The sequence below is a fragment of the Nerophis lumbriciformis genome, linkage group LG28 (assembly GCF_033978685.3).
Source record: "Nerophis lumbriciformis linkage group LG28, RoL_Nlum_v2.1, whole genome shotgun sequence".
Lineage (NCBI taxonomy): Eukaryota > Metazoa > Chordata > Actinopteri > Syngnathiformes > Syngnathidae > Nerophis > Nerophis lumbriciformis.
In genome coordinates this window covers 8633704-8655061 of record NC_084575.2, presented here as the reverse complement: position 1 = coordinate 8655061, position 21358 = coordinate 8633704, and the positions used below count along the sequence as shown (strand labels likewise).

At 39.1% G+C, this 21358-nt stretch overlaps 1 protein-coding gene across 1 annotated transcript in view; it reads left to right on the top strand.

Moving 5' to 3' along the window:
* Nucleotides 1-21358, top strand: part of LOC133570707 (phosphatidylinositol-3-phosphatase SAC1-A-like) — a 63003-nt gene that overhangs the window by 29508 nt on the left and 12137 nt on the right. Inside the window, exons 5-16 of the mRNA XM_072916577.1 lie at nucleotides 9270-9329; nucleotides 13069-13102; nucleotides 13210-13311; nucleotides 13457-13542; nucleotides 13622-13708; nucleotides 13789-13857; nucleotides 14974-15053; nucleotides 15314-15412; nucleotides 15475-15613; nucleotides 17270-17339; nucleotides 17429-17501; nucleotides 17612-17705. Of these exons, the coding sequence (XP_072772678.1) occupies nucleotides 9270-9329; nucleotides 13069-13102; nucleotides 13210-13311; nucleotides 13457-13542; nucleotides 13622-13708; nucleotides 13789-13857; nucleotides 14974-15053; nucleotides 15314-15412; nucleotides 15475-15613; nucleotides 17270-17339; nucleotides 17429-17501; nucleotides 17612-17705 (993 nt within the window). The remainder of the gene's footprint in view (nucleotides 1-9269; nucleotides 9330-13068; nucleotides 13103-13209; nucleotides 13312-13456; nucleotides 13543-13621; nucleotides 13709-13788; nucleotides 13858-14973; nucleotides 15054-15313; nucleotides 15413-15474; nucleotides 15614-17269; nucleotides 17340-17428; nucleotides 17502-17611; nucleotides 17706-21358) is intronic.

Sequence of the window (21358 nt, the reverse complement as noted above, 5' to 3'; positions counted from 1 at the left end):
GGACCCTCGGGTTGCGCACGGCCACTCTTCCACTGCGCCACGCCGTCCCTATTTTAAACGACATCAGGTGGAATATAAACAATAAAACGTGTTGGTTCTGCTGGATCTAAGCATCACTTTTGACACAGTAGACCATCACATTTTATTAAATAGACATGCACCTGGGGATAGATTGATTGGCAACAGTATATTGACCCTAGTGTGTGAATGAAGGTGTGAATGTTGTCTGCCTATCTGTGTTGGCCCTGCGATGATGTGCCGACTTGTCCAGGGTGTACCCTTCCTTGCGCCCGAGTGCAGCTAAGATAGGCTCCAGCTACCCCGCGACCCCGAGAGGGACAAGCAGTAGAAAATGGATTGATGGACTTAAACACCTGGTGGAGCTCTCTGGTACTGGTTCTGCTCTTATCTCACAGACAGTTTTTATGTAAGTGCGAATGTATGTTCCTCAGGAAGCCATTCGATAAGATGTGGTCATCCTCGAGGCTCAATTTTAGGTCCCATTCTTTAGAATTTTTATATGCTACCTGTTGAGGATGTCTTTAGGAGACACGACATCAGCTTTCACAGTTAGGCTGATGATGCACAGTTGTACATTGCCGTGTCTCCTGATGACACAAGACCAATAGATACCCTTTTTAACTGCATTGTAGACATCAATGAAGTGAATTTCCTACAGCGCAACCAAGACAAAACTGAGGTTTTAGCGAGAGGCCCTGAAAACCAGAGGTAGAAACTTTTACCAAAATTACAAGATTTTAAACCAACACAGCCTGTTAAAAATCTGGGCGTTGGTTTTGGCTCCGAGCTGACTTTTATTCCGCCCGTTTCTCTCTCAGAGCAACAAGGTAACTAAGGTAAGGTAAAGTAATGCATGCTTTTATTTCCTGGTGTTTAGACTATTGTAATGCCCTGCTCTCTGGCTTCCCAAAAAGAATACCGTAAGTCTACAATAATTACAATACTCAGCTGCACGCGTGCTGCCGAGGACCAGATGTCGGTAGCACATTACACCAGTTTAAAAGTCACTGCATTGGCTCCCTGTCCACTTCAGGGTCGATTTTAAAGTTCTATTATTAATTTTTAAATGTCTTAATGACCATGTATCTGACCTGCTTTTACCGTATCACCCCTCGCGGATCCTGAGGTTCTCTAGCACTGGACTTCTAGCTTTACTAAATACCAGAACAAAGACCGATGGTGAGGCGGCATTTAGTCACTATGGCCCCCACCTGTGGAACGGTTTGCCAGAGGGCCTCAGGACTGCAGAGAAAGTTTAACTTAAAAAAAAAAGGCTAAAGACACACCTTTTTAATCAAGTTTTTAAAGATCATCTTAAAATCTTATTTTATTATTTTCTTGTGTTGTTTTCTATCTTACTTATTAATATTACTACTATTATTCTCTCGATGTGATGTTTTTATTAACTTATTAATGTAATATGTATATTCTATTTTACTAGGGCTGTCAAGTGATTATTTTTTAAATCAGATTAATCACACTCTGGAAACTCAAACTGGAAATCTCATGTAAAAAATATACAACATAAAGTAGCAAGAAACACGTCAATAATGAATAAAGCAAAACATGTTCTAGACCAAAACTCACTCCATATTCTCTACTGCTCGCTAGTGTTACCATATCTGAGTTATTGTGTAGAAATATGGGGAAATAACTACAAAAGTACACTTCATTCATTAACGGTGTTACAAAAAAGATCAGTTAGAATAATACATAATGTTGGATATAGAGAACATACAAACCCTTTTTTTATTGAATCAAAAATACTGAAATTCTACGACATAGTGAATTTGCAAACAGCTAAAATTATATACAAAGCAAACTGTAATCTGCTACCCAAGAATATACAACAATTCTTCTCAACAAAAGAGGAGAAATATAATCTTAGAGAAAAATTTAATTTAAAACATTTGTACGCACATACAACACTTAAGACCTTCAGTATATCAGTATGTGGAATTAAATTATGGAATAGATTAAGCAAAGAAATCAAACAATGTACTAATATGATCCACTTCAAGAAACTCTTCAAACTTAAAGTGTTTACAAAGTACAAAGAAAAAGAACCATGATAAACATTCAGAATTGATCTCATTCATCCATTCATTTTCAAGATAATCTTACTCATCTCACCATATGAAGTATAACTTACTTCACCAATAATTATTTATTTATTTATTTTTATTATTTTTACTTATGGAGTATATTGTGAATACATTGAGAAAAGGAGGTGAACAAAAGTTTTAGCAACTGCTATGTAAAGGAAAAAGGGTAGGATTAAATAAGCTCTGCTTCTTCCTGCACCTTTTCGAACATGTTGAATAGAGAAACTGGAAATTGTGATGTATCATGTTGTATGCATGCATGTTCAAAATAAACTCAAACTCAAACTCTAAAACTGTGATTAATCATGATTAATCACAAGTTATTACTCGCTAGCGTATTTAAAAACTGCTTAAGAAAATACCCCAATATTTGGACACAAATGCAAGTTTATAGTCAGAATGTAATCCCGGCACATTTTTAAACAATTTACTTAACTGCAAGTCATTTATTTGTTTTAAACTTGGTAACAGTAAGTATAGTAAGAATTAAATGTACATTTTCAAAGCATTTGCAATAAAATAGCAAACAAGGTACAGATAGAAAACTCACCCATAAACAACTTTACATAGTGCAGTATTTACATCTACATTTACTCTTTAAAAAAAAAAAAATACAGATATTTGCATCCTTTAGATAACCTGACTCTCGCCAGACCCTTGTAGTTCGCTGAGCTAAATGTAAACGACAAAGATCTGGCGAGAGTAAGGTTATCCTTTAGATGCATTACAAATAACCTGAGTAAATTAAACATCTTAAATACATTGTATTTTACACCCTCTCAATTGTTTAAAATGGGTACAGTAGATAGCAAGTTATGTATAAAGTGTCAGTCAACTGAAGGAACTCTAATTGATTTACTATAGGAATGTCAAAGAATATGAGTTGTGCCTGTTGTTAGAATTGTCAAGTTTGTCCATCATAGGCCACCGTAGGGCACGTGAGGTGTGTCACCAGACCTGCTAATGTTAGCTGGGTTAGCTCATGTGTTGAAGTGCAGAGTGGAGACGGTTGAGTGAGTCGTGTATGAAACAAGGTCAGCTTCCTCGTTAACATGACATGATGTCTCAGTTAAAGACTACACGTCTAAAGGTCACCAAATAATGGCAAAGGAAACTGTTTCACTTGCCGTATGGAGGCAGCGTTTTTCAAGCTTTCAAACCTTTCAAGACTTCTTATGCAGATTGAAAGCCGCAGCCGAAGAAAAGAAACACACTCAACGTAGCAATTTATCGATGACGGCAAAGTTATTGAGTTCGTTTTCATTCACCGTTTGATTGATTTACTTCCTACTATCAGCGTAGTCCTATTGTAGCCGAGTGTCCTGGGTTCGCCTATACTGTGTATGTATCTAACAAAATAATAAACGGGAGACATTAGAGCAGGTCCGGTAGTGACCGCTTCTTTAATGTTATCTCCACACACTTCCTTCCACCACCACACACTCCCCTACGTCACAGCCCTACGGCAACTCTGGAGGGACAAAACTCCCCCTCCTTACATAACACTCCTTACACGGTAACTTGGGACATCCTGAACTGTTTGATACATAAGTCCCCCCCTCAGTTAGAAACGTCCTTGTTTCATTACAAACACAATAGGTAACAAACAATAGGAAATTGAGCAGAGAAAAAAAAATTACCAATCTTAATGCACAAATAACAACAAATCAACAATACTTTTAACTGATCAACACAGTATTGCATAGGCTAGAATACTGGCCCCTCAAAACATGCAAAAATCTTGCAGATGCGAAGGAGGTCGCACCACTTTCCCCCTGCGAGATAGTCCGGGCCTAAGCCCCAAAGAATCCCACCACAGTCCATTGTCCAACTCCCCGCACTGTGGGACCTGGGGAAGCGGTGAAGCCTCCAAAGTAGGGAAGCTCCCAAGTGCTAAGGAGAGGAAGGCACCTCCTGTGCATGCAAAGGCAACGTGTACGGCTTCAGTCTGTCATGATGCACTACTTGGGCTCACTCCATCGGGTCCAGAGGGTTGATGTCAAGCCCGCGTCCCCTCCAGAGACCAGCACCTGCATCACTCGATACGGGCCCTTCCAGTGCGGCGCCAGTTTAGCACGGCTTTCAGTGGGGTTATTCAGCCACAACAACGCGCCCTCTTCGTGGGCTCGATGACAGCTCTTCTCGTCATAGTACAGTTTCTGTCTCTCATGAGCCTTCACTGAATTAACCCTGGCTGCCGTTCAGCAATAGCTGAAACATAGTCCGTCAGGATCCCAGAGCCCCGGGAGTCCAGGACACTAGAGGGCACCAGTGTCTTTGCAGGAACCCGAGCCTCGTGTCCGTGCATGAGGTAAAAGGGGGTGAACCGGGTGCTGGCGTGTTTAGACGTGTTGTATGCAAAGGCAACCTGCCTCATATATGTGTCCCACTCACCCCCGTGAGAAATAAACATCTTGGCTAACTGGTCGATCAAAGTCCGATTATGGCGCCCCACCATGCCATCCGACTTGGGGTTATAGGCAGTGGTGCGTGTTTTTTTTATTCCACGCAACTGGCAGAGTCTCTGGATGACTTACGCTTCGAACTGGCGACCCTGGTCGTTATGCAGGATTTCGGGGACACCATGCACCAAAACATAGTCCTCAAACAGGCAGCGAGCGACAGTGTGAGCTGGTCGGTTAGTCAGTGCATACAGTGTGACAAACTTAGTGAAGTAGTCCTGTAGTCCTCCACCACTAAAACATATCTGTTCCCCCGGGACGTTAAGGGCAACTCCAGAAGGTCCATGGCCACCCTCTGGAGGGGGCGACAAACCTGGGACCCATGGTAACCCTTGGCCGGGCACCTGCGGGTCTGACACACTCTGCATTGCTCACACCACCGTCGGATGTCTCTCAGCATGAAGGGCTAGTATTAAGATTGCCGGACCCTTTCCCACACTCGTTCCGCGGAAAAAAGGGCAGCACCCACCTGCTTCTTCCATCGGTGGGGTCATTATCAATAGCATGTGTCTGAGGCCCAACAGAGGGTGATGGTCAGTGATGATGGAGAACGCCGACATCCCCACATAATGTTTGAACAGGTGGTGATCAAGGGTGATGGGTCAATTGCAGAGAATAATCTCGCCACACCTAGTGTGTGTGTGACAATCATTGGTACTTTATCTTTAACTTTAACTCACGCACCACCCACATTACAGGCCATAGTTCTCTGTCAAACGTAGACCATCTTTTCTGTGTGTGTGTGAGGGCCTGGCTGGCGTAGGGTACTACTCTCTCCAGACCACCATCCTCCTGGGCCAGCACTGCTCCAACAGCGTCTTTAGAAGCGACTGTGTACACTTTAAAAGGAAGTGAAAAGTTAGGCAGTGTAACAACTGCCTTGAGGTGAGTGAAAGCAGCATCGCAGTCAGCTGACCACTCAAAGGGCACATTTTTCCTGCCAGACGATTCAGTGGCACAGCACAGGCCCACAAAGGCCCTGACTTCTGAGGGGGTACGGGCCATGTTCCCTCCTTATCAGTGTTTCTTGGGTCAGGCAGGAGACCACATCTAGAGACTACATGGCCGAGAAATACCACGTGGTCCCGGACAAAGTGGCACTTTCAGGGATTTAGTTTTAGACCCGCTAATTGGATTCTGGACAGGACTTCCTCCAGGTGTACGAGGTGGTCCCCGAATGTACGGCTATAAATTAATATATCGTCCAAGTACACCATACAAATGTGCCACGGCAGACCTCTCAGGATGAGCTCCATCATGCGCTGAAAGGTGGCCGGAGAGTTAGTCACACCCATAGGTATGGCCCGCCACTGATCCATCTCTCCCAGCTCGAGACCGTCCAGAAAGCGCCGAAACTTCTCCTCTTTCTGCGCGATGGCTCCATAATCCGGGAACGCCTCCGTCACCAGCCGGCTCACATCTGCAGCACACACCTCCAAGCGATAGGCTGGCCCTGAAGCGGTCCATTAATTGTCTCTGTCCAAAAGTTGCCCCCAGTCTCTCTTTAATTGCAGCATAGTCTGATTCACTCCCATCCAGAAGGCTGTCCCACAGCAGAAAAGCTGACTTACTGAGACGAGTCGGGAGAATCCTCACCAGCTCCTCATTGCAGCTGCGGCCGGCTAAACGCTGTTGCGCCACGGCTACTTCCAACTGCCTCGCCCAGCTGAGGAAACTCTGGCTCCCATCGCCGGTGAAGGGAGCGGGTAGTTCCACTTTGACATTCATGCCGTGTGAGTGTCTGTCGAACAGCGCCCTGCCGGGCTTAAAAGGGTCCTCGTCACCACACCACATGTCCGCAATATAGCTTAGCAGCTAACTATACTGGTGCAGCTAACTGGAAACTCACGAGTCCCGTGTAACACTTTCTTATTTTGTTTTCAACACAGCGGTTAATCCCACCGCTGCCACCAATGTAGCCGAGTGTCCTGGGTTCACCTACACTGTGTATCTATCTAATAAAATAATAAACGGGAGACATTAGAGCAGGTCCGGTAGCCACCGCTTCTTTTTAATGTTATATCCACACACTTCCTTCCACCGCCACACACTCCCCTACGTCACAGCCCTACGGCAACTGTGGAGGGACTAAATTCCTCCTCCTTACTTAACACTCTCCGCTAACTTGGGACACCCTGAACTGTTTGTTACACTATGATTGTATAAAAAATTGTTAATGCCTCTGGACATCAAATTCAATGCTTTTTATTGACATGTATGATCTTAATTTTTGCTGAATTCATTTAATGACTTTTAATTGTTTGATTGATTGATTGAAACTTTTATTAGTAGATTGTACAGTACAGTACATATTCCGTACAATTGACCACTAAATGGTAACCCCCGAATAAGTTTTTCAACTTGTTTAAGTCGGGGTCCACGTAAATCAATTCATGCCCCGCGGAAACTCTGTATGTGCATTTCTTTAAGAGGATAATTTAAACTTGTTGCGCGCCAATGATAAGAAAGTATTTTGCTGCAATGCCAACAAATTACCTCAGTTTGATCTAAAGTCCCATCGGAGTGTGTTCTGAAGTGAATTTGGCCGCCTTTCATCACTCATCTTTGCACCGTGTAACAATAGGCGCCGACTTCCGGGTTTCCATGCTGCCATAACAAATGGTGTGATTAATTTTGATTCATTTATGATAACACAGTATTTTTTTTTTTAAATCACATGCGATAACGTTGACAGCAGGGACCCCAACGATGGGGATCGAACATCCAGCAACTTCCCTGTTGAATCATCCCCCTGAGGGATGAAAACAAAAAAAAACAATACAAAAAAAAAAGAATAAAATACAAATAATAATAATAATAATAAAAATAAATATATATATATATATATATATATATATATATATATATATATATATATATATATATATATATATATATATATATATATATATATATGTATGTATGTATGTATGTATGTATGTATGTATGTATGTATATATATATATATATATATATATATATATATATATATATATATATATATATATATATATATATATATATATATATATATAAAGTTAAAATATCAATACATTAATTGTTACAATCTTCCCTCAGTACCATAAAGTGTACACTTGTTAATGTATGATTTTTATTTGTTACTAATACGAAGGTCCTGAGTAGTCCTGGGTTCAATCCCGGGCTCGGGATCTTTCTGTGTGGAGTTTGCATGTTCTCCCCGTGACTGCGTGGGTTCCCTCCGGGTACTCGGGCTTCCTCCCACCTCCAAAGACATGCACCTGGGGATAAGTTGATTGGCAACACTAAATTGGCCCTAGTGTGTGAATGTGAGTGTGAATGTTGTCTGTCTATCTGTGTTGGCCCTGCGATGAGGTGGCGACTTGTCCAGGGTGTACCCCGCCTTCCGCCCGATTGTAGCTGGGATAGGCTCCAGCACCCCCCGCGACCCCAAAAGGGATAAGCGGTAGAAAATGGATGGATGGATGGATGGAATTGTAACAGACAAGTAGTGTGGACAATGTACGTGTGGTATTGGGGAAACGCCTGCATCATCTTGGACTGATAGCTTGGAGGGTTAAGCTGCCTGTGGCGCAGCAGAACGTTTGATATCACCATCTATACGTGCTGGCCAATACCCACATTGATCAAATACGATAACAACACAAATCATACATCCTGTTTTTATTTTGTAGTGCGTGACGTTGAAAAAGACTTAACGGTAGAGAACTGGAAGTATGAAAAACACTAACCTATTCATTGTCAACTGTCTAGAATGGACTTATGTTGTCTTTAAGTAGAAGTGGAGTTGTTTTTAGCGACACCTAGTGACCACAATAATTAAGTTAAGCTCATGACGCGAGTTGAATTATGAGGACATGTTTGTTATTGATTACTTACACATACACTTTTACCTTGGAAACTTTTTATCTGTAAATAATATGCAACTGTCATTATTTGATGGTTGTTTATACTTACAAGTGTCTATGTTTGGACTGCTCGGATGTCCAAATGCGTCCACAATCTGGCCCTCGGGATAGTCCAAGTTATTTTAGATTTTTTTATTATTATTATTTTTTTATCTGCTCTGCCCGGCCAATCAGGCAAATTATATTGTTGATGTATACAATATGCTGTACAGATTTACTTTACAAAATGGAAGTGTGTAATACTTCTCTTGTTGCCTTATTTGTATTTTACTTAATTAAATGTATATATACGTATTCAGTGTTTGGCGCAGCCAGAGCAGGACGGGATACAAAGAAGAAGGGGAAAAAAGAGGAAATTGTGGGAACAAGGGCTGGACAGTGCACATAAGAATACATGAAAACAATGACTGTGGATTAGAGTTTAGTTGCAGTTTAGCGTGTGAAAAAAAAAAAAGGGCAAATATAATGTACAAATATATAAGTATTAAGGGGTTGCAGAGGTATTGTGCACATTGTTAAGAAATACACTGGATTCACCTCCTCAAGGTTTGGTGGAAACTTCAGTCATTTTTTTGCATATTCCTAGCAAATCAACAGTCTTGACAAGCCATGGGGTTCCATCCATCCATCCATCCATTTTCTTCCGCTTGTCCCTTTTGGGGTCGCGGGGGTTTTATTAATTAAATATATCTTTGTTACAATACATTTACAAGTTTACCCAAAAGTGAAAGACAGGATGTCTCACTAATTTTCTCTTGCTTCTTGTGTTTTAGGCCGATCAGAGGTTTGTCTGGAATGCAAATCTCCTCAGAGAGCTGGCAGCACAGCCAGAGGTAACATAGCTGCCATCTCTTGAGGTGGCCCTATCTTTCTCTAAAATGGATAATCGAAATCAAAATGTTCTTTTATTTTTACACATGCAAAATATAGATCAGACATCAAAATGTGAAATGACACAACCAAACTGCGCACCTGTGGCTATTTTCGACACTCTGCTTAGTTTCTATTGCCCCTCAGCACATTCCAGAAATAAGACTTATAAATTAATAATAAGTATAAATGCTTGATATTGGCGTTTTTTTCTGACCATCTCATTATTGATACTGTCTAAAACTTAATTTTATGTACTTATATCAATTGATATATGCATCAGCTCTTCCCTCCAGGAATTTGTCATGTTGCAAATGCACCAATCCACGCAAATTCAACCAATTCCTGTGAATTTATGCGCGACATTGAACCTTGTCCAATGCCCTCAACTTTTTGTCAATCAGCTTAATTTTCTGCATTTAGATTTGTCTTTAAGTTGTGTAGACAAAGCAGGAATACCAACATGTAATGATATCTCAACTCTTTATTGCACAAACTGCTTAACTGTCCTCCAATGCAAATCAGACCAGTCTATAGCACTAAGCCACTAAGTATGGAGGTTAATATGTGTCTTTATTGAGAAAACTTTCTTTTGACACTGAATTTATGTAACTGATTTTTTTGCGTTTGAATTTTGTGAACTGAATTTGTATACATCAAATTATGCTTACAATTTAATTGAAAATAAATTCAGTGTTTTAAAATTCAGTGTCGAAAAAGGTACTTCTTCAAAATGCAAGACTCTCTTCCAGTAAATTAAGGCTGAAGCAACCGATCCCTAGCATACTTAGTTGCAAGTGTGTGGATGTAGGAACGGTTGGAATTGGTTGAGAAATGTGGGATATGAAGTGGTTTCATTTTCAATGGAGAACATACCTGGTAATTCCGGGTAATCAGGGATTTTCAGGGTGAGTGGAGTGTGTGGATGTTTTAACGATACGTATCGGATTAGAAATGTGGGATATGCAGAAATTTCTATATTTCCCTAAATGGGTAGAAGTTCCTGGAAATTCTGGTTGATCAGGAAATGTTTAAAACCGGGAAACATGCTGGTTTTAATGTCCACGGTGAGTGGAGTGTGTGGATGTTGGAACGGTTCAAATCGGTTGAGAAATTGGGATATGGAGAGGTTTGTATATTGCCTATTCATTTTTAAAGGGGAACATTTCTGGTAATAAGAGAATTTTCAGAACCGGGAAACATGCTGGCTTGAATGTCCAGGGTGAGTGGAGTGTGTGGATGTTATAACTGTTCAAATCGGATGAGACATGTGAGATATGCAATCGTATGTATATTTCCCATTCATTGTCAATGGGGGGAACATTACCGTAACTTCCGGGAAATCCAGGAATTTTTGAAAATATTGACTGTAGCACCATTGTCCAAGATTATATAAATGGCTAAGTGTTGGAACTTTTCAAATCCGTTTAAAAATATTGTCATAGTAACAGTTGGAATGGGTTTTTCAGAATTTCGGGAAAATCTGGAATTTTTAGGAAAAATAAATTTGCTATTTTTGTTGTCCTGATTATGTGAAATATATTGATGGTGGAATTGTTGGAAATGGTTGAAAAATGTGGACTGTGAAATCTTTCCAGCAAAAGGTGAAAATAGAGCTTTGGGAAACATGGAATTCTGGGAAGTCCTGGAATTTTTTGGAACCTGGAAATTTGCTGGTTTCAATTACCAGGATGCGTGGAATGTGTTGAAGGTGGAGTGGTTTGAATTGGTTGAAGAAAATATGACAACAAACACGGCGAAACATAAACGCAAAGGGCAAAAAACATTCACATATTCGGTACAATATCACTGGTCTGCAGAACTTCATTGTAGAAATCTGCCTCCGTCTGACACTTTTTTGCTCTGTAAACAAGACCCGCCCACTTTGCCACACTGTTTATTCCCAGGACTTTGTATGTCACTAAAAATTGCAGATTTAAACCATTGGAATCATTAATTTTAATTATGTTGTATTATGCCCAGTTAACTGCTTTTTACATGCTGTTTTGAAAGACCCGTGTCACGTGACTTCCAACTTGACACTTCATTGGCTGGTTCCGAGACAGGATCGATTGCTTCAGTCTTAATTTACCCGAAGTGAATCTTGCTTTTTGAAGCAGCAAATTTTTAACACTGTTTTTTTTACACTGAATTTTTATGCACTACATTTTAAAAGACTGAATTTGTTTTCAATGAAATTGTAAGCACAATTTCATGTAAACAAACAAAAAAAAAAAATCAGTTCACTAATTTAATACGCAAAAATGTCAGTTACATAAATTAATTGTCAAAAAAAGCTTTGTAATAAAGATTACTTTTGTATTTATATATTTATTTTACCATTATTTATCTAGGATAAGACTTTTATAACATATTATGATTGCCATGCCAACCTAGCAAAGAGCAAGCAGCATTTACATGCTAGAAATGTTGATGATGTGATGATAATGTCACATTTGCTCAAATTTACCAATCAAAATTATCGCTATAGATTGCTCTCAACAGTCCACACATACTATTGTGTGTAAATATATGTGTAAATGTGTTGTTGTACATTGTTTAAGATGTACAAACACATTTGAAGCGTAATACATACACAGATAATGCAATTAGTGGATGCCTTTGGTGGTGTTTCTTTCTATAATTATAGTTTAATATTACTTTTACAAGGAACACTTACAGCATCGATAACAAATTCATATACATTAAACTCATACAATTTAAATATACCGCACAAGAGTTCCCATTCATGTCAGCAATTCAATTTCAAATGTGTAACTAGTATGTTGTATGAACTCATTACAGGTAAAGTGAGATATGTCAAGCCTTAATTTCTTAGACTTTTGATGACGATGGGTTACGGTTTTTGAAAACCCTAAAGTTGCTGAGATTTTTAATTTGAGGTTTTCATAAAATGTAAACCATAAACATTGAAATTAAATATTAAAAAATGTCATATTTTAGTTTCACCTTGTAAATGTCATTGCTGCAATCAACAAACTTTTCTTGATATACATTTTTTTTAGTTTCACCTGAATTCAAAAGTTGATTCAATGGTATTAAAAAAAAAGCCTCAAAACATTGCACCTTTTGCCACAACTTTTTGAAAAAGTAGCATTGATTTCAGGCATCATCCTGGAGGTACTGTCTTTTCTCAAGCTGTCAGGCCACATCTCGTGTAATTAGGAAAAGAATACGATTATGATGCCACATCTAATTTTTTTTGCCTATAATGTATGTTTACATTACATGTTTACATGGCTTAATTAGGTGTTTCACTACATTACACAAACAACTATTTGCTTTCTCAACCATAACACAAAGCTAATATATAAACTTTTTCTTCTAATAGCACATATCGACCTAAATTACATCTGATTGGTTTTAGCGTAGTAAAGAATATCAAGAGGCCTTTCACGTCCTTAAAATGTTCTGTATGCGGCCCCGAGTGGAAAACGTTCGGACAATAATACCAAAGCCAAAATCCAAGAGGATATGTAGTGTTTTTTGATACAGCATTATTCTTGCACCTTGGCGCTGGAGTGCTCTAAATCTTGATTTTTAGGGTGTTTTTACTGCCACTATTTTTAAAACTGCATAGGACTGTTTTAATCTGCTCAATATGTCTCCTTTAAGAATCATGTCTTTTTGCTTAGCAGTGTATTATTCCAATTAGTCCTAACCAATCTAACTTCTTCTTAGCTTCACAGGTTTGCACTACCAATGGTACATGGATGTATCCTTTTCTGTGAATATTTAACTGAAGATACGTACAAGTAATGTTCACTTTTGTACTTTAAATTGAACTCTGAATAAAATAGTCTCCTTAATCTGTTGGTACAGTCATTGTTATGAAACCTTGTCGAATAAATGGAAAAATCTTTGAATGGATACTAATATCCCGGAGAAGCTGCTTCCGAGCAGGTGTCAGATACTATGTCAGAGGTACCTATTGCTTAGAAAATAAAAGATGTATTATTGTGACGGTTTCATTTGTTAGATGATCTTTGTTAAAACTTACCTCACTTTTATTTTTGCGCATTAGTATTGGCAAATGGAGCATAAGTCAGGTCTGCTCTCTTTTTTTCAGGCATTGACTCTGAAGGCCATGCTGCTAACTTTGTGGAAACTGAGCAGATCGTTTTGTATGAGGGAGCCAAGGCTTCCTTTGTACAGGCAAGTACAACAGTTGTGTCAGGTGAGCTTTGACTGGCTTGATAGGTTAACGTTGACAATTATATTTTTTGTCCCACAGACACGAGGTTCTATGCCCTTTTACTGGAGTCAAAGGCCCAACTTGAAATATAAACCTAAACCTATCATCAGTAAAACAACCAGTCATGTAAGGACATGACTTTGTGTGTTGTTATTTTAATGAAGACCAGTGATTACTGTTGCTAACCACCAACTGACTTTTTTCAGATGGATGGTTTCCAGAGGCATTTTGACTCACAGCTCCTCATCTATGGGAAACAAACCATTCTTAATCTGGTGAACCATGTTTCTTCATTTAGTTTTTTTGTAACAGAAATATGAAAGTGTAAATGTTTATGGATGTTCTCATTCATCCATATTCCGTATTGTCAGGGCATTCAATTGGTCGCAACTGGACTGTTCCGTTTATCTTTGAAGATATTTTTAGAACAACAGAATGAGCTTGAAAATTGCTCTGGCAGTGGTTTATATTTCAAGATCGCTGATTTGCGCATTTTGTTGTCAATCAAAAATAGATTCAGCTTCAGACAGATCATCCAATCATCATGCAGAAGCTCAGCGTCCAGGCCAGTTAATGCCAGGCCCATTTTCATTCACTTCCAGAGACGCCGAGCGTCCGATGGGCGGGACTAAGCCGAGCATTTATCCAATTACTGTCTAGTTTTGCTGCAGTGGAACAACCCACATTGCTCCCTTATTGAAGTCAATGGATGCTCAGCTTCAACACAATTGAATGCACTGTGATGTTACGAGAATGAATGAAAAGAAAGTCGCGTCAGCTGTCGGGAAAGTAGCTGATTCTGAACTAAAGTTGAACGCATTATAGCGCATATTTAGTCAATTAAGTGTAAGCACTAAGTAAAAAAAAAAAAGTTATCTTAACTTTAACTTTAAATGTTTGTTTCAGGGGAAGCTGAGCTTGCATTGCAGTCTGTAGGTCTGTAGAGGTAGCTGTCATAGTCTTCTCATATCCGGTTTTCTCAATGTCGTCTCAATAGGTGCTTGTTGATTAGTTGTACAAGCGCTGTACTTCTGTGCTGTTTTACAGTATTTGCATAATACAACATTTAGTTACTCGCCGGCATCCTTCGGTCTCAGGAGACGATGGGGTAGATTCAAAAAGAAGGTGGGGGATCTCAAGGGCACTTTTGGGAGTGACTAAAGAGTCCGACCCGTGAGTGGCAGTCACGGTTGCACTTGGTGCACACGTATGTGGTTGACTACTGAGGTTAACGCTGGCTCTCCTTCCATCTTGATCTTTTGTCAGCCAAGTCCGCACTTCGAAATAGCTTGTCATTTCTGTTGCTCACTCAATGTGTACCAAGTGTAAAATCGGTTTGCTTCTGTACTAACCAAATGTTCCGTACCAAAAAAGTGTTGTTTTTTTTCTAGGTAAATCAGAAGGGTTCTGAAAAGCCACTAGAACAGGCATTTGCCAAGATGATATTCAGTTTGAACAACGGTATGCTCAGGTAAGTTGTGCTAATTTCCCTATGCTACTTTTAGATTTTAAAGACAGCATCCATCCATTCATCCATTTTCTACCGCTGGTCCCTTTCGGCATATCCTTCCGAAAATATTAGCTCTGTGGTGTACATGTTTTCAATTTATTTTATCTTTGTTCTAAGCATTGTGGTACAGTAGATGTTGTCATTTGACATTATACAGATTATTTATTTCACAGCTTTTAAATAATGATCCCTTTTCAGAGCATGATGTTCTCTTTACTCAGTTACATAGCCTTTGACTTCCACAAAGAGTGCAGCCACATGAGATGGGATCGTCTCCAAATCTTGGTGGAAGCTGTTGCTGAGACACAAGATGAATACAGGCATTACAAACAGCAACTGTGGGTGACATTTGGTTATATTTTAGTTACCTGTCTGTGTGCAGTTACTTCATGGTGAACTCAGAAGACAAGGCACTTGTCCAGCAGAGAGGAGTCTTCCGCAGTAACTGTATGGACTGCTTAGACAGAACCAATGTCATCCAGAGCTTATTGGCACGACGCTCATTACAGTCTCAGCTCCAGGTAAATTATTTCACAGAAAAGTATCAAAACACAATTAAAAACCCTTTTCTACCCGAATAACTTTTGTCATTTATAAGGGATTTTGAAAATGTTTGGCCTGTGCCTCCGTCTTTAAACATGACTTCACTACTGCTGTAGGTACAGAACAAGCAATCAAGCAAGTCTTCTTCAACCTTTTCAAGAGGGAACAATCGAATATAACTTTATGGGTAGTCAAATGGAACAGAATGAAATGATTGAATAAATATTTGAATGATATATATATATATATATATATATATATATATATATATATATAGAACTATTTAATCATTTATAGGGGCTGTTAACAACTTGTTCAAAGTAACATTTTTAAAGATATAAGAACAACACAGGCAAGCTTATTTCCCCTCCCTCTGTTATCTCTCCTGCTTTGCTTTGGTCTTAACTTTCAAGAGTGTCTATTGTTGAACTATTCCCCGAAATCTACAACATTGAATTAATAAACTGGTATCTCAATTCAATTGACAATATCTTCTTAACGAGAAGCAGTGGTTCAGGGGAACCTGCCTGTCCTGACGGGATGTTTTCTCCTGGATACATGGGGGACTCTTGGGAGAAGCGGCGAGTCCTGTACCTGGCAGGTCTTTCCGTCAAAGACATTGAAGATATACTATATATCTATTTGGAACTGTGATAAAAGGTCATTGTTGCTCTGGTCTATTGTCAAATTCAGAAGCCGATTGCAGTCGTACAAGGAGCCCAAAGACTGTCCGTCACGATTGGTGGGATGGGCAGAGCTGTGAGGACCAAGACTTGTGAATTTAATTGCAGATTGAATAACATCTCAGAGAAGCTATCCACTCTGCAAGACAAAATTATGATCAGTTTGAGAGCCAGAATGGAGCTGACAAACCATTGGAATGTGTTTGCTTGCCCATCCAAAAACAATATTTACAAGGCTGTGCTGTAAACACCCCAGCGAGATTAGTGCAGTGAAAGATGCCTTGAAAATCCCTTCTCCCTTCTTCAAGAACACCAAAGATGTTGACTCTTGTTCTATGAACGCCGAGCGGAGCCACCTCTTGGTATATAGACAATACACGTACCCACAGACTACGGCACAGATTTGCACACACATTTCCAACCCCACCCCACACCCTCGCCGCTTAAACCCCTCATGGTGTGATGGCTTACAGAGCAGAGCCCTGATGGCAGCAGCTTTTTTCCCCAGATTCCCCCCCATATTCATTTGTGCTTACTGTTGCAGGAGGGTTTTTTTCTGGTTGGCTGAATGCTATCATCGTGGTTTGATTGTTGTTCGGTGTCATTGTATTTCCTGATCTGATCAACCAGTACCATAAAGTCTGTAAAAGTTGTGCCAGTCAAATTAGAAGCGCTCTGTCAAAGCTTAAAATACTTAAAAAATTAATTGGAGATTGAAGAGCGCGGTCGGCCAGTTAGTAATTTCTTACTAATCTGTAAAGTATGCTTTCATGGAATTTTAAATTGTGTGTCCTTCAATTTGAATTAGAATTGCAATTCTACTTCCTGTTTGCAACCTCAATTTAGGTTCATATAATTGAATTGGAATTTGGGATTCATTTTGGAGTTTTGCACAAGCACAAGTAAATCTAAATTCACTAAGCATTGTATTGTATCTGACTGTGTCTTTAGAGAATGGGGATTCTCAACATAGGACAGCGGCTTGAAGAACAGGCTGACTTTGAAAAGATCTACAAAAACGGTGTGGTAATATTATTTTGTGGCATGTGATATGTGTGACAGTTGTTGTGTTTGAGGATAACCTTGCATCTCTGTGTGCTTTCTAACTAGCATGGGCTGACAATGCCAATGCATGCGCTGTACAGTATGCAGGAACTGGGGCATTGAAAACCGACTTCACAAGGTATAGTAATGCGTCAAGTTTTACAAAGTTACTAACGCTTTTCAATGTTGAGCATGTTCTTGTTGTTATAGCAACTATTTGTAAAAAACAATAAAACTTCCTTGCCACAGGACAGGCAAGAGAACCCGCTGGGGATTATTGCTGGATGGTTGGAACTCCATGATACGCTACTACAAAAACAACTTCTCTGACGGCTTCAGACAAGTATGTTTGATGAAAAAGGCTTGCATTTCCAGCCAAATACACAATAACATCTATAAAACTGAAATTTACCTCTAGATACCAAAAACATGCATGGCTAAGAACAGACTGATAAAAAAATTTAAATAAAAATCGCTGAATACTTGGGGAAAAATAGTATTGTTTTATTTTCTTCTCAACAATTACTCTTAAATCCCAGTGGAACTAGGAATTGGACTTTATGAAATGTATAATTCAGGCGATGAACATATAGTTTAGCCATAGTTATTGAGTTTTTAAAATATTTTAATCCAATTAACATGGTATATACCGGACAAGGATGTTACGATCAGGGTTTTCATGCTGCCGATTCTGATACCTATCTTCCATGAGTGAAATCAGCTGATACCAATACCAATGTTGATTCCATGTATTAACAGTAAATATTTTGATTTATCTATGGTGAGTGCTATTGACTGCTGAAAAACATCAACACAATATTTAAACTAGTTCCTTATTTTATTTTATACATACAATTATTTGAGCAAAACAGTGTCAATAGTACACAATAGCTAAAAAACAAAACAAAACAACAACACTATCTACTGCTAATTTAAATCATTTGGATTTTGCCCTCAAAATCCTCCAGTGTTAAAATTCCCTGAGTTTGAAAACATGAACTAAAACAACAACAACAACACACAAACAACACACTGATACTACACTTGGTATCGACACCAGCAATTTATGGATTGAACCTCCCTCCTGTTTTACTCTTTTTTGCGTACTGGCTGCAACAGTGCTGGTAGAGTTGCTGTTAGATTGTCCTCTCTCTGGATTTATATTAATCTACTTGTTAATGTTATGTTAATAGCTGGTTACTTTCTGTCTTCTTAAAGTTTAATAATCACTTTTTGTTGTTGTTTAACTCTAGCTAGCTGTACAATGTGATGTGATTACATTGTATGGTAACATACAACTGGTAAAATCCCTCACTAACTTTTTAAATGAAGATATTCGGATGAATGAAGGGAGTTGTAATGTTTGTTGCAGGGTGTTCCAATCATTTAGAGCAGAAGATTTAAAATAAACAGAATAAGTAACAGACAATAATTAAGAAGCAATAGTCTAGCCTATCCAGGCCTAGAGATGTATCAGTGTCCAAGTTGAGAAACTCCGACAGTACATCAAACGTGAGTAAGCCATGGCTCTTGAAATGACTGGAGAATTACCGTTAGGTTAAAAATTATTGTGTTAAGACAAATCTTTATGTGTAAGAGACGTTTCTTAGCTGGCAGTTTCTGCTGACACTTCAGCCTTCTCAGAGCTGTAATAGCTTCCTAGTGTGACGTGTCTAAAAACAGCTGACCGGGTCAGGAAAACTTTCAAAATAAAGTTCCCTGACCCGACCATATGTGTTCTCTGCCCTGACATCGCCAATGAAGAACTGTGTCCCTGGTGTGCAAAAGCATGTATGCTCCCTTATCCCTGTTTGTGGTCTTGGATCCTCACTTCCTGATTTTCATGTCCTCTTTGATACATCTCTCAGAAATTATATTGTCCTTGTTTGTTTGTTTCGTCTTCATGTGTAAATTGTCTGTAACCTGTGCTGTCTGTTGTGTTCCAATGATCTGTAAGCTCTTCTGTGAACCCAGTCTTTGTCATTTCTAATACGTTGTCTACATAGCACTTCCAAAGTATTGGTTTGTATTGCAGTGGTGCAGTTTGAATGGCTTCTTCTTCTAAGTCATCCATGGAGAAATTGGTCATGACAGCAGATAGTGGGTCGTTGTTTTGTTGTCTTAAATTCCTCTTAATATAACCGTTCCAAGTATGTGATAATTACCTCGTCCAAGTGGCGATCTGTATTGTATTTTGATTTATTGGGTCCATTTTCACCTTTATTCCCATGTTGATGGCATCAATTTTGTTTGCCGTTGTCCTATTTAGCTCTTTAATGAGGGCCTTCTTTGCTTCTGATGTTGAAACTTGCAGGTGTTATTCCTTCTTCTTTGCATCGGAGGTTGAATCCCAGGTGACTTATTTAGCTAGCGAGCTTTTATTAAGTCCTTTCATGTGGCGAAGAGCTGTGACACGGTCATGTCCGTATCTTTCTTAAAGTAGATCGATTACATTCATCTTGTCTTCTCAAATAAATATGTTCAAAACTCTTGTGTTCAGACAAATCTTTTTGTGTAAGATCGGTTTCTTATCTGCTGACAGTTTTGGCTGACATTTCAGCCTTCATCAGAGCTGTCATAGCGTCCTGGTGTGAAGTGTCTAAAAACATCTGTCAACTGCCCTGATGTCGCCGATAAAGGACTGTGTCCCAGGTGTGTGAAAGGTTTCGCACACCTCGGACCCTCTCTCTTACACAAAAATATTGTCTGAACTCAATCATTTTGAACATATTTATTTGAGAGGACAAAATGAATGCAATTGATTGACTAGAGAATTGGTAGCAGGAGCATAGTACGTTTGTATTATCATATGCACACCCATACACACAAATGTTTGTTGAAGAAATGAACCATCTTAGACGGCAGTTAGGATTTTCAAAGTTTGTTGGTGGTGGTGGCTTCCGATTTCTTTTTTAATGGCCTGGTCAATTGCATTTGGCGGGTTGTGAACATTTCGTTGCATCTTCTCAAAGATGAGGGTGAGTGCACAGTGCGTTTGATTTTAACGTGAACAATTTAATTAGTCCACTGTGACCCGTTTGGCAATATCATTAGTCTGATGTGAAGAGGCTAATTTATTGGCTGCAATTTGAGGCTTGTGAACCCACAAAAAATCGATAAATTAGGCGCAGCGTTGTACAAAGCGCATGGTTGAAAGTCTGGGGAAAAGGTAGTGGATTATAAAACCGGAAATTACATTTAAATTGTATCTTTTTATGTGGTCATTTACATTGCAAAAAAACATGACTGTGGGTGGGGAGTCCCACCAGGAGCCAAACTATCCTTCTTTCACGACTGACTGTTTATGATCCTTTGTCAAGCATTTACTCACACGCCTATCTGCACATAAGATGGCATGAAATTTAGTACATGAGGTGTCAGATTTAGCCCATTGAAAACCACAAGAACGATAATATGTACATAATTTTAATATAATAGGTCATAAGTGGCAAAGGTTAACAGGAATAGCTTTATAAATAAAATATAATACATTATAAAATAATATATTGTGATCCTGTAGTGCAAATAGAATTTAAAAACAAAGACTGCAAACCAGACCAAATAAAAAGCCCAACTAAGCACAGAATTGTGACATTTGTCAACTTTTGATGATATATAGGTCCGATGAACACGACCTGAATGTGGGTCGGATTTAAAAAATGTTTTATTGTTCACATTGACATAAACATCTGATACAGGTCACATATGGGCAATGTGTGTATGCAGTGTAGACATAGCCCAGAACTACAGGGCGTGTAGGTACTGCATCATGAACTGCAGGTTGTGGAATTTTTTTGGTTGATTAAGTCTTTTTAAAAATGTTTTTAATAAATAATTTCTTGTATTTATATTTTTCTACACATATAAATGTATTTGAATACACATGAACAATGATCCAACACATTGTAGTGGACAGATAAGATATTTGCTTCAGAACTAGTTGCTCCATGTGCAGTCAAAGTGCACAGCCTGCATGTCAGCGTGAGTGAGGCAGCT